The 13,059-nt window shown below is 39.1% G+C and overlaps 1 protein-coding gene across 1 annotated transcript in view; it reads right to left on the bottom strand.

The window, feature by feature from the left end:
- Positions 1-13,059, bottom strand: part of UBE2R2 (ubiquitin conjugating enzyme E2 R2) — a 115,972-nt gene that overhangs the window by 25,292 nt on the left and 77,621 nt on the right. The window contains exon 2 of the mRNA XM_025915230.2: positions 6,732-6,818. Coding sequence (XP_025771015.1) covers positions 6,732-6,818 — 87 coding nt within the window. The remainder of the gene's footprint in view (positions 1-6,731; positions 6,819-13,059) is intronic.

The following is a 13,059-nucleotide window of genomic DNA, read 5'->3' as shown; positions in this document are numbered from 1 at the left end:
CTGGGACCACGTACTAAATGTCACTGAATTATGTTCACTTTAAACAGTTAATTTTTTAGGGGCGCGTGGGTGGCCCAGTCAGGTTAAGTGACCAACTTTGGCTCAGGTTATGATCTCACAGTCCGTGGGTTTGAGCCCCACGTCAGGCTCTGTGCTGACAGCTCAGAGCCTGGAGCGTGCTTTGGATTCTGTGTCTCCCTTTGTCTCTGTCCTTCACCTACTCACATTCTGTCCCTCTCTCTCAAAAATAAATAGACATTTAAAAAATAATAAACAGTTAATTTTTTAGAGTGAGAGTGAGCGGGGAAGGGGCAGAAAGAGAGGGAGAGAGAATCCCAAGGAGGCTCCATGCTGTCAACACAGAGCCCGACACAGGGCTTGATCTCATGAACCATGAGATCATGACCTAAGCCGAGATCAAAAGTCAGACATTCAACCAACTGAGCCACCCAGGAGCCCCTAAATGGTTAATTTTATGATGTGAATTTCACCTCAATAAATTATTATTTTAAAAAGGATGGGGGAAATTCTAAGTCTCTAGAACGGCAGCTGTAAAACGTAAAGTGAAGGCTATCTAGCTAGGCCCTCTCCAAATCCAATTAAACTGAAATCTCCAGTATTCTTTATTCTTAACAACTTCTCCACAGGATTCTGATATGAAGCCAAATTTGGGCACATCACTGCCTAGAAAAACCTTTTTCCTGTACCTTAAAGTTATAGAGAATGCATAAGATCTGCAAATCCATGAATATAACTACATAAATATATATTAAATCTTGCTTGTCACAGATTACTTACAAATCAGATCCCAGCTGGTAAAACATTCCTTCTGGGTGTGTCTGTGAGGGTGTTTCCAGGAGATGCTAGAATTTCTATCAGTAGACTGAGTAAGGAATATCCACCCTAACTGGAGTTAAGTATCCTAATGCGGCAGGCATCATCCAATCTGTTGAGGTCCTGAACACAACAAACAGGCAAAAGACCGATTCTCTTTTAACCTGGAACACTGGAACTCTGGGTTCTTGGGCCTTGGTATTCTAGGACATACACATGCAGCTCCTTAGTTTCCAGGCCTCTGGATTCAATCTGAATTATACTCCTGGCTTTCTTGGTTCTACAGCTTGCAGAGACTGTGCTATTTCTTAGACTTTATAACCATATGAGCCAACTCCTATAAATAAACCTCCTCTAATACATATCTCTATATATCCTATTGGTTCTGTTTCTCTGGAGAACCCTCGCTAACACAGCATTATTGTTGCTTTTATCTGGTCTTTTCTTAATGCTAAAATATAACTGATGACTAGAGCTTTACTGTAAAGGACTCTTGGATATATGCAGTTCTTTCAACTTTTAAAAAGCTGATTATAGGTCTCAACCATTTTCACTCCTAATGCATACCATCCATCTAAATAATTACAAAGATCATAAACTATGTGTAATTAGGCCCATTCAATACTTACAAAGCCTAAACTTTATTATTCCAAACAGTTATGGTTCTGCAGACTTGGCAAAAAACCTTATATAAGATACCAGACAGCTAGCCTGTTCTTTACTCAAGCCTTCTAAGGACAGAGAGATAAAGCAGAAGAGTCTTCAGAAACTAACCATGCTGGCACCTTGATCTTGGACTTCTAGCTTCCTATTCTGTGAGAAAATATATTCCTTTTCTTTAAGCCATCCCCTCTATGGTACTGTTATAGCAGCCCAAGCTAAGACAACATGACTTAGGAAAAGCATATTAAAACAGTAGGGTCTATTTTTAATCATTATTAAAACAATAATATTTAAACATACCATGCCCTAATGACAGTGGAATAGTAGCCAAATTGATACATCTTTATAATGCTGGAAGCTATACAAATTAGTATAATGATTTGAGAATAATCTGGGTTCTAGAATGAAGAATAACTCTTCAGAACCAGAACCATAAGTGAAACAGCAAAATATTTTATTACTGGCTGTCAAGCAGACTAAAAGACACCAACATACATGAACTTTCATTTCATGACTGCACTGGTTGACATTTACCTGTGCACACTATATAGGAAAGATGACTTGTATACTCCTTCATAAAAAAAAAAAAAAACATCTGAAATCTTTATATTTTTACTTTTTTTAAAAATTTAAGTAACCTCTACATGCACCATGGGGCTCAAACTCACAACCTCGAGATCAAGAGTCACATGCTCTTCTGACTGAGCTAGCCAGGTGCCCCTATTATGTTTTTTAAGTAAAGCTTCATACTGTGTTTCACAACTCACTAGTACTAAAAAGATCAAATAGTGTGTGCTTTCCACTCAATTTTGCAGTGAATCTAAAACTACTCTAAAAATTAGTCTATTTTAAAAAAAAATTATTTTTTATTTACTAAATTCTAAAGAACAGAGAGATTCTGAGTTGCCATAGCTGTAAAGTTCACAGTGCATTACAGGGTGTATGAAAGCCTCATTTTAATACATGGCCAGGCAAATGGAGTTTGTTGGCTGTCTACTTCTGAGAACGCAGTTACATGTAACCATGAAACTATTTTTGAGTTCACTCAACATATTACAAAGTAGACAGGAGTAGATACATAGTAGTACAATCACTGATGACAAGTTCATATTAAATTTCCTTTGTTCTCCAAGCTCCCCCTTGATATTTATAAATTTCACAAATATGGCAATGATAAAGGTAATGTTAAAATAATTGAATTCATTCATATATACTGCAGCGTTTACTTCTTTTGGGGCTGTAGTAATGTGTACATTGATGTATTTAGCAAAACTGTAACAAAAGCTCTTGTGATTTTTAAAACTTCACATAATAGGGGCACCTGGGTGGCTAAGTCAGTTAAGTGTCTGACTCTTGGTTTCATCTCAGGTCATGATCTCACAGATTTTGAGCTCAAGCCCCACAGTGGGCTCTGCGCTGATAGAGCGAAGCCTGCTTGGGATCTGTCCCCCTCTCTGCTCCTCCCCCGCTCACTCTCTATCTCTCAAAAATAAATAAAAATAAACTTTAAAAAGTTATTTTAAAAAATAACATTATAACTTATTTTCTAACAATAATAGTCTCTACAATATTTATTTTTAATGCTTGTGAAGTTAATGTAGCAAAAGCTTCTTTTAAGTTTATTTTTTTACTTTTTTTTTTAATGATTATTTTTGAGAGAGACAGAGAGCGTGAGCAGGGAGGGGCAGAGAGAGGGGGAGACAAAGAATCCAAAGCAGGCTTCAGGCTCTGAGCTGTCAGCACAGAGCCCGACACAGGGCTCCAACCCATGAACCGTGAGATCATGACCTGAGCTGAAACCAAGAGTCAGATGCTTAACTGACTGGGCTACCCAAGAACCTTCCCAAAACTCTTTCAAGTCCCTTTTTCTGGCATTTGAATAGCCTTCTACTTTTGTATTTTTGATTGGTTTGTTTCACTGCCCCTCCCCCATCTCTAATTCTATTATAAATAACACTGCAGTAAACATTTTGATGACTACAGCAATTTGACCTCAAGGTCCACCACGTGTCTACCACAGGTGACAACGCAGGTAGGTGAGAGCAACAACCAACAAGAATATCCCTTTGGCCAAGAAACATGAGCCCCAACCTTTAGAATCACAAATACGGACATAGGCCCTCAAAAAGTTCAATTCTGATAATCATTTCCAAAGTGTAGCAAAGATAAATTAACTTATGTGAGAAGAGTCTCTCTCTGTTTTTTAAAGATTTATTTTATGTTTCATTTCATTTTAGAGACAGAGTGTACGAGCAGAGAGAAAGAGAGAGAGAGAGACAACCTCAAGCAGGCTGCATACTCAGTGCAGAGTCTGACATGGGGCTCAATCCCATGACCCTAAATCAGAGTTAAACGATCAACCCATTGAGATACCCAGGCACCCCAAAGATTTTATTTTTTTACGTAATCTCTACACTCAAAGTAGGGCTTGAACTCACAACCCAAGGATCAAGAGTCACATGCTCTGCTGACTAAGCCAACCAGGCGCCCTATAAGTCTCTTATGACCACCATGACTATATCAAATTAAATTCCTAACCACGCTTTATCACTTCTTTAAAAAGAAAACATTAGGGGCTCCTGGGTGGCTCAGTCGCTCAAGCGTCCAACTTTGGCTCAGGTCATGATCTCGTGGTTCATGGGTTTGAGCCCCACGTCAGGACTCTGTGCTGACAGGTCAGAGTTTGGAGCCTACTTCAGATTCTGTGCTTCCTTCTCTCTCTGTTCCTCCCCTACTCGTGCTCTGTCTCTGTCTCTCAAAACTAAATAAACATTAAAAAAATTAAAAAGTAAACATTTGTGGCATGGAAAACAACTGCATATTTATAAGATACAAATGAATTATTTTCCCATTGAAAATTTGATTATGAATATGAAAAAAACTTTTTAAAAAATAATGATCCAATGCTAAGTCTTGAGACAGAACTAAATAGTCTACTTTAATAGTGAAAAAATAGTCGAAAGGGAAATTTACATACACTTTATTCCTTCACAGTTTTGAATCCATTTCCTTGTTTTTTGTTTCTTTTTTTTTTTTTTTAACATTTATTTATTTTTGAGAGACAGACGCAGAGCATGAGCAGGGGACGGTTTGTTAGCACAGAGTCCGACGCGGGGCTCGAACTCCCGAACTGCAAGACCATGACCTGAGCTGAAGTCAGACGCTCAACCGACTGATCCACCCAGGCGCCCCTTTTGTTTCTCTTTGAGAGGAGTTTGGGATTAGGTAACTTCAGAATGGAAACAAGTGAATACATGGCTTTTAGGTGAATTAGTTCTTAATAGCAAAACAAAAGCTTGAGTCTTCTCACTTCACTCATGCTATATAAAATCCATAAATACTACATGGACAGAAACACAGAAGTATTTCTACGTGCGCTGAACTCGTTTTGAACTTCTTAAACAGTGAATTGTTTCTATAGTCTATCTCCTACAAGGGGTAACTCTGTTATACAGAATAGTGTTAAGGTATTCACTATTGTTTATAAATATTGTGATTATCTCAAATACTAAAGACATTAAAGAAAACAAATTCTGGGAGCTTATTTCTGGAAATGTAACTACACATCACCTTTTGAGCACCAGTTTGTCTTGTTTAAAGAAAAGAAAGGTTGGGGCGCCTGGGTGGCGCAGTCGGTTGGGCGTCCGACTTCAGCCAGGTCACGATCTCGCGGTCCGTGGGCTCGAGCCCCGCGTCGGGCTCTGGGCTAATGGCTCAGAGCCTGGAGCCTGTTTCCGATTCTGTGTCTCCCTCTCTCTCTGCCCCTCGCCCGTTCATGCTCTGTCTCTCTCTGTCCCAAAAATAAATAAACGTTGAAAAAAATAAAACATTAAAAAAAAAAAATTAAAAAAAAAAAAAAGAAAAGAAAGGCAAAGATAATGCCTTGAAGAAAAAGTAAATTGTGTAAAACAATAAAGCTGCTTGCTCCAGTGTGATTTATATGGAGATCCAAATTCAGGGTTCAGAGCTCTAGAGCAAGTTCTTCATTTCTTGCCTACAGGCATTATGTTGCTCTGTTTCTGGAGCAAAGGAGCGTCCCAATATCCACCAGAGCAAAAGAAGGGACTATATGACTAAGGCTGCAAATTTTAAAAAGGAATTTTAATGCATGGTCCACAGCTTCAATAAAGTAAGACCACCTCAGAGCCTTAATACAATGAAAAAGATTACAAAATGGTAAAGGAGTGGACTATAAGGATATTTTAGAGGTCCTTACATAATGATCCTGAGAAACAAAATGCATCATTCCAGCATGGTTATAGATTAGCCCAAAGCTAAGTGTCTTTCACCAACAAAACTAGAAATCACTCCCTCAGGCATGTGAAATGTTCTGTAGAAGAACCTCACCTTGGATTTATTCTAAAAGAGGTTCTCAACTGCTCTGAAGCAATTACTAAAAGGAGGCCAGTCCAAATGTAGTAGGATAAATTCCCCTGAGAAGCTCAATCTGTGATCATAGCAACAGGTAACCCTTGCTGTGAAGCTAGAGGATAGTAATTTGTATGACTTTATACACTAAATTTTTAAAATGCCAATCTTAACACCTAAGCAGTATAATCTTAGGAATAGCAACAATGATTCAAAGTCTCAATCTTAAATATAATAGGGGTCCCTGGGTGGCTCAGTTGGTTGAGCATCAGACTCTTGATTTTGGCTCAGGTCATGATCCCAGGGTCATGGGATCAAGCCTCACATCGGGCTCCATGCTGAGGATGAAGCCTGCTTGAGATTACCTCTCTCTTTCCCTCTGCCCCTCTCCTCTGCTTGCATGCCCCTCTCTCTTAAAAAAAAAAATCTAGGGTTGCCTGGGTGGGTCAGGTGGTTAAGCATCCAACTCTTGATTTTGGCTCAGGTCATGATCTCACAATTTGTGGGTTTGGGCCCCTTGTTGGGCTCTGTGCTGTGTCAGCATAGAGCCTGCTTGGAATTCTCTCTCCCTGTCTCTCTGCCTCTACCCCAATCATACTCTTTCAGAATAAATAAGCTTAAAAAAATGTTTAAGCTTTATATATATTATATATAAACATATCTATGTGTAGAATACACCGGTATTATGAAACAACCTTCAATTTGGAACAATTAAACTAGAGACTAGTAACTACAAGTGGGGAACCATGAATACTCCCTTGCGGCTACAGCATAACTACCACAGCATACTGAGATGCATAGGTTATTTTGCAGGACTGTATCTAAAAAATGAATCTTCAGAGAAATTCACAACATATGTCTCTTACCTCATAAATGTTGGGGTGCCACATTTTGGTCAAGAATCTGAAGGTAGGTGGTGAATACGGGTAGTCAATAGGAAATTTAATATGCGCCTGAAAAGGAAAAAAATGAAATGCTAATAAATGAGACTATAGGTTTTTCATCTGCCTAATAATTCACCCTATTATATCCCAGTGAAATTAAACTTTCTATGGAGTAAACTCTTAGGATTAACAACTACTCATATACATTTTGTTAGCCCCAATGTCAAAGTTACTATTAATGTTCTTATAGCGTTTTTTCAAATATTCATAAGAGCTTATATTAAATCACCCAAACTCAACAGTCAAATAATTTTTCATTACATTAATATGAGTGAAAAATAGTAATAGGTACAGGTATGTCATACTAATTGCTACATTTATTTTTAACACAAAAAATAACTAATACAACCTTATGGTACATAATACAGAACAAAAATCATTTATAACTCACCTGATTTAAATACTACCCAGAAATAATAAATGCTAATATTTTGATACAGCTCCTTCCAGCAGTTTTTTTGGTATATACATGTTTGTTTCTTTACAAAACTTATTTTCAAAAATTTGAATATACTGAATTTTATAATTTTTCCCCATCCGTATCATACATTTTCCTACAAAATAGTCTCTAAATAGATGATTTTTAGTATCTGTGTAACATTCCATCATATGGATATTAGATAAATCATTTTAAATAAATGATTTCTGTATTTTGGGACATTTGGATTGTTTCTTACTCTTTTGCTATTATAAATAACTGCAGTGACTATCCTTGGCAGTATACCATATTTCAAATATGAAGAAACCCAGAAAGACACTCACTTAACAGTATAGTAAAAGAGCCTGAGAAAGGGATAGAAAGGACAAGCTAAGACTAAATAAGCTACAAAACCCAGTAATCATAGCAAGTCAGGACCCTCAAAAATTCTTCTCTTGATAAAAGCAATAAGAAAATTGGCAAAAATTTTAAGACTCAATTCTTCAGAATGTAGAAAATAACCAAAGGTTTGCAATAATTCAAGGAGCCTCTATTCAAGAAAAAGAGCTGACCCTCAGTAAGAACACTGGAACTTTGTGGTGTTTTAACTTGTCCCAGTCCCATGACCTGCTCTCCAGGAGCTATGGTAATTAAAACTAACATATCACATTCAAAGTGAAGACAAGCAGTCACAGAATGTGCTGAAATTTCTTCCAAGCCTTAATCCCAAAGAACTGTCACTACCTGACATTTTTGATGGTTCCCTAGAAAAATTTACTTGCAAGACTGTCTACGTTTGACCTGATCTATAGCTTGGGCAGTGTCAAAATAACTTTCCATGGGTGTGTTTGCTAACAACAACGACAGGCAAATGCTGAACTTTAAAGCTGCTTGTTAGGTCAAACAACAGACTAACCAAAAAATTTAATGAGAAAAGCAAGGACAGGGGCGACTAGATGGCTCAGTCCATGAAGCATCCGACTTTGGCTCAGGTCATGATCTCACTGTTCCTGAGTCTGAGCCCTGCATCAGGCTGTCTGCTGTCAGTGCAGAGCCCACTTCGGATTCTCTGTCTTCCTCTCTCTCTGCCCCTCCTGTGCTCACGCTGTCTCTCAAAAATAAACATTTAGGGGCACCTGAGTAGCTCAGTCGATTAACCATCTGACTTTAGCTCAGGTTATGATCTTGCTGTTGGTGAGTTCAAGCCCCTCACCAGGCTTGCTGCTGTCAGTGAAAAGCCGCTTCGGATCCTCTGTCCCCCTCTCTCTGCCCCTTTCCCACTTGTGATCTCCCAAAAATAAACAAACATTAAAAAAAAAAAAAAAAGAGGAAAAGTAAGGATATGAGATGTGCATAAGGACTTTGAAAAACTCTAACAAATTCCCAAGAATCTAGAATACTGGCCCATATGTAGGGCTGTGTATGCCCAGGCTCTACACATGTTCAGGTAAGTCATGAGAATTCATCAGAAGGCCCTAAACTGGCATCTCTGGCTATACTGAAGGATCTGTACAGATCTGTACAAAGGCTAAGGCAGAGTTCAAAACTGCATAACTGAGTGTTAAAGGCATGCTTCATTCAATATGCACACAGAACTCCTCTTATAATGCCCAGGAGACTTCTTGGTATCAGGAAATCAAATCAAATCAAACTAAGGAAATTGCTGTCCAATCATTAGCTGATCATTAAACTAACCAAGTGGAGACGAGACTTTACTGGCCACATATAAAAATATAGACAATGGGGCGCCTGGGTGGCTCAGTCGGTTAAGCGTCCGACTTCAGCCAGGTCACGGTCTTGCGGTCCGTGAGTTCGAGCCCCACGTCGGGCTCTGGGCTGATGGCTCGGAGCCTGGAGCCTGCTTCCAATTCTGTGTCTCCCTCTCTCTCTGCCCCTGCCCCGTTCATGCTCTGTCTCTGTCTCAAAAATAAATTAAAAAAATGTTAAAAAAAAATTTTTTAAATAAAAATAAAAATAAAAATATAGACAAAACAGTGGTGCCTGGGGGGCTAGGTCAGTTAGGCGTCCATCTTTGGCTCACGTCATGATCTCACAGTTCGTGAGTTTGAGCCCCACATCGGGCTCTCTGCTGTCAGCACAGAGCCTGCTTCAGATCCTCTGTCTACCCACCACCCCCCCAAAACTAAATAAACACTTTACACACACACACACACACACACACACACACACACACACACACACGAATATAGACAAAACAGAATTGGGTCAGAAAAAAGCCACTAAGCAAGGAAACAATTACAATGATGGCAACAAAAAATTCTGTTGCCACATTGTATTACTCAAACATCCAGTTTTCAACACAATACTATAGAACATGGCAAGAAAGAAAACAACACAAAGTATGGCCCATACACAGGGTAGAAAACCGATCAACAGAAACTCAAAGTCCAGATACTGAATTTACCAGGCAAGTTCTTAAATCAGCTGCATTAAATGTTTAAAGGATTAAAGGAAGCCATGGCTAATGAACTAAGGACAGTATGGGAAAAAGGTCTCAGCACACTGAGAATATCAATGAAGAGAAATTATTAAAAAAAGGGAATAGCTTTTGAGGGGGAAAAAAACCCAATAGGAATTCTGGGGTGGCAAAGTACAATTATAATAACCACAAAAAGCTAAATGGGCTGAACAGATTTGAACAAGAGGAAAAAACAATCAGTGAAACTGAAGATACATCAATTTACGTTATTTCATCTAAGAAATAAAAAAAACAACTATGCCTCAGAGACCTGTGGGACACTAACAAGCATACCAACATATACATACTGGGAATCCCAGCAAGAAAGGAAACAAAGGAGCAAAAAGGAATATTTGATGAAATAACTGCCCCCAAAATCCAATTTTAATGAAAAACATTAAGCCTCATAAACAAGTTCAACAAACTGCCAATAGAATCAACTCAGATTCACATTTAGAGGTATCATAATCAAACACTACTGAAAGCCAAAGACAATCTTCAAAGCAAGAGACACAATTGATCAAGCAAAAGAGATCCTCAATAAGACATCATTTCTAATCAGAAACTAGGAAGCCAGAAAGCAGTAAAATGACATTAAATGTGCTGAAAGAACAAAACTTATCAACCAAAATTTCCATAACCAGCAAAACTCTTCTTCAAAAACTGAAGGTGTATTAAAAGATTACTAGATAGGGGTGCCTGGGTGGCTCAGTCGATTAAGCGTCTGACTTCGGTTCAGGTCATGATCTTGGAGTTCATGAGTTCCGCTCTGTGCTGACAGCTCAGAGCCTAGAGCCTGCTTCAGATTCTGTGCTCCGTCTCTCTCTGCCCCTCCCCCACTCAGACTCCCTCTCTCTCCCTCTCTCTCTCTCTCTAATAAACAAAAAATAAATAGAATTAATTAAAAATAGGGGCGCCTGGGTGGCGCAGTCGGTTAAGCGTCCGACTTCAGCCAGGTCACGATCTCGCGGTCCGTGAGTTCGAGCCCCGCGTCAGGCTCTGGGCTGATGGCTCGGAGCCTGGAGCCTGTTTCAAATTCTGTGTCTCCCTCTCTCTCTGCCCCTCCCCCGTTCATGCTCTGTCTCTCTCTGTCCCAAAAATAAATAAATGTTGAAAAAAAAATAAAAATAAATAAAATAAAATGAATAAGATATTACTAGATAAGTGTGGAGCGCCTGGGTGGCTCAGTCGGTTAAGTGTCCAACTTTGGCTCAGGTCATGATCTCAAGGTTCGTGGGTTAGAGGCCCAGATCAGGCTCTGTGCTGACAGTTCACAGCCTGGAGGCTGCTTTGGATTCTGTGTCTCTTTCTCTCTGTGCCCCTCCCCTGCTTGCACGCACTCTCTCTCTCTCTCTCTCTCAAAAATAAAGAAACATTAAAAAAAATTAGGGGCACCTGGCTGGTTCCATTGGTTAAGTGTCCAACTTCAGCTCAGGTCATGATCTCACAGTTCATGAGTTTGAGCTCTGCGTTGGGCTCTGTGCTCACAGTTCAGAGCCTAGAGCATGCTTCAGATTGTGTCTCCCCGCCCCACCTCTCTGCCCCTCCTCTGCTTGCAATCTGTTTCTCAAAAAATAAACATTAAAAAATTTTAATTAAAAAAATATTATTAGATACATGAAAACTGAGAATTCATAATTATAAATGTTCTTTTGGTTTATAACTCTTTTTCCCTTCTATCTAATTTAAAAGACATTTACAGGGGCACCTGGGTGGCTCAGTCAGTTAACTGTTCAAGTTCAGCTCAGGTCACAATCTTGCAGTTTGTGAGTTCAAGCCCCACGTTGGGCTCTGCCCTGACAGCTTGGAGCCTGAAGCCTGCTTCGGATTCTGTGTTTCCCTCTCTCTTTGCCCCTCCCTTGCTAGGTCTCTTTCTCTTTCTGTCTCTCAAACATTTAATGAAATTTTTTTAAAAAACAATTACATAATGTAATAATTATAAATCTGTTGGGGCACTTGAATGGCTCAGTCGGCTGAGTGTCTGATTCCTTTTCTTTTTTTTTTTTTTAATGTTTATTTCTGAAACAGAGAGAGACAGAGCATGAGCGGGGGAGGGGCAGAGAGAGGGAGACACAGAATCCAAAGCAGGCTCCAGGCTCTAAGCTGTCAGCACAGAGCCCAATGTGGGGCTCAAACTCATTGACTGTGAGATCATGACCTGAGCTGAAGGTGGACACTTGCCTGACTGAGCCACTCAGACATCCCAAGTGTCTGACTCTTGATTTCCACTCAGGTCATGAACCCACGGTTGTGGGATTGAGCCCCACGTCAGGCTCTGCACTGAGTGTGGAACCTGCTTGGGATTCTCTCTCTCTTCCTCTGCCCTTCTACCCTGCTTGCATGCTCATTCTGTCTCTAAAATTAAAAATTTTGTTGATGGGGGTGCCTGGGTGGCTAGGTTGGTTAGGCATCTGACTTCACGACTCAAGTTATGATCTCACAGTCTGTGAGTTTGAGCCCCGGGCCGGGCTCTATGCTGACAGCTAGGAGCCTCGAGCCTGCTTCGGATTCTGTTATCTCCCTCTCTCTATCTGCCCGCCCCCTTTCTCTCAAAAATAAATAAAAACATTAAAAAATATTTAAAAAATTTTTGTTGATGGGCACATAATATATAAAGTTGTAATTTGTATGGCAATGTTAAGAAAAAAGTAAAGGGGACGGAGTTGTAAAGAGCTAAAATTTTTTTATTTTTATTTTTTTAATTCAAGTATAATTAACATATAGTTTGTACTAGTTTCAGAAGTACAACATAGTGATTCAACAATTCTGTACATTACTCAGTGCTCAAAACAATAATTGTACTCTTAATCCCCTTCACCTATTTCACCCATCCTCCCCCCAAAACCACCAAATTTATTCTCTACATTAAAGAGTCTACTTTTTTGTCTCTTTTGTTTTCTTTCTTAAATTCCACATATGAGAGAAATCACATGGTATTTGTCTTTCTTTGACTAACTTATTTCACTTAGCAATATATCCTCTAGATCTATCCAAGTTGTTACAAATGGCAAGTTTCATTATTTTTTATAGCTAAGTAATATTCCATTGTGTGTGTGCACATGCGTAAATGTATACACACACACTCCACATCTTCTTTATCCATTCATCTATGGATAGACATTTGGGTTGCTTCCTTACCTGGCTACTGTAAATGATGCTGCAATAAACATAGGGGTGCATATATCTTTTTGAGTTAGTGTTTTCATATTCTTTGGGTAAATACCCAGTAGTGGAATTACTAAATCATATAGTGATTCATCCTATTTTTAATTTTTTAAGGAATCTCCACAGTGTTTTCTTTTTTTTTTTTTTTTTAATTTTTTTTTTTTTCCAACGTTTATTTTTGGGACAGA

The sequence above is a fragment of the Puma concolor genome, chromosome D4 (assembly GCF_028749965.1).
Source record: "Puma concolor isolate L17-30 chromosome D4, mPumCon1.1.hap2, whole genome shotgun sequence".
NCBI lineage: Eukaryota > Metazoa > Chordata > Mammalia > Carnivora > Felidae > Puma > Puma concolor.
This window is presented reverse-complemented; position numbering and strand designations above follow the sequence as displayed.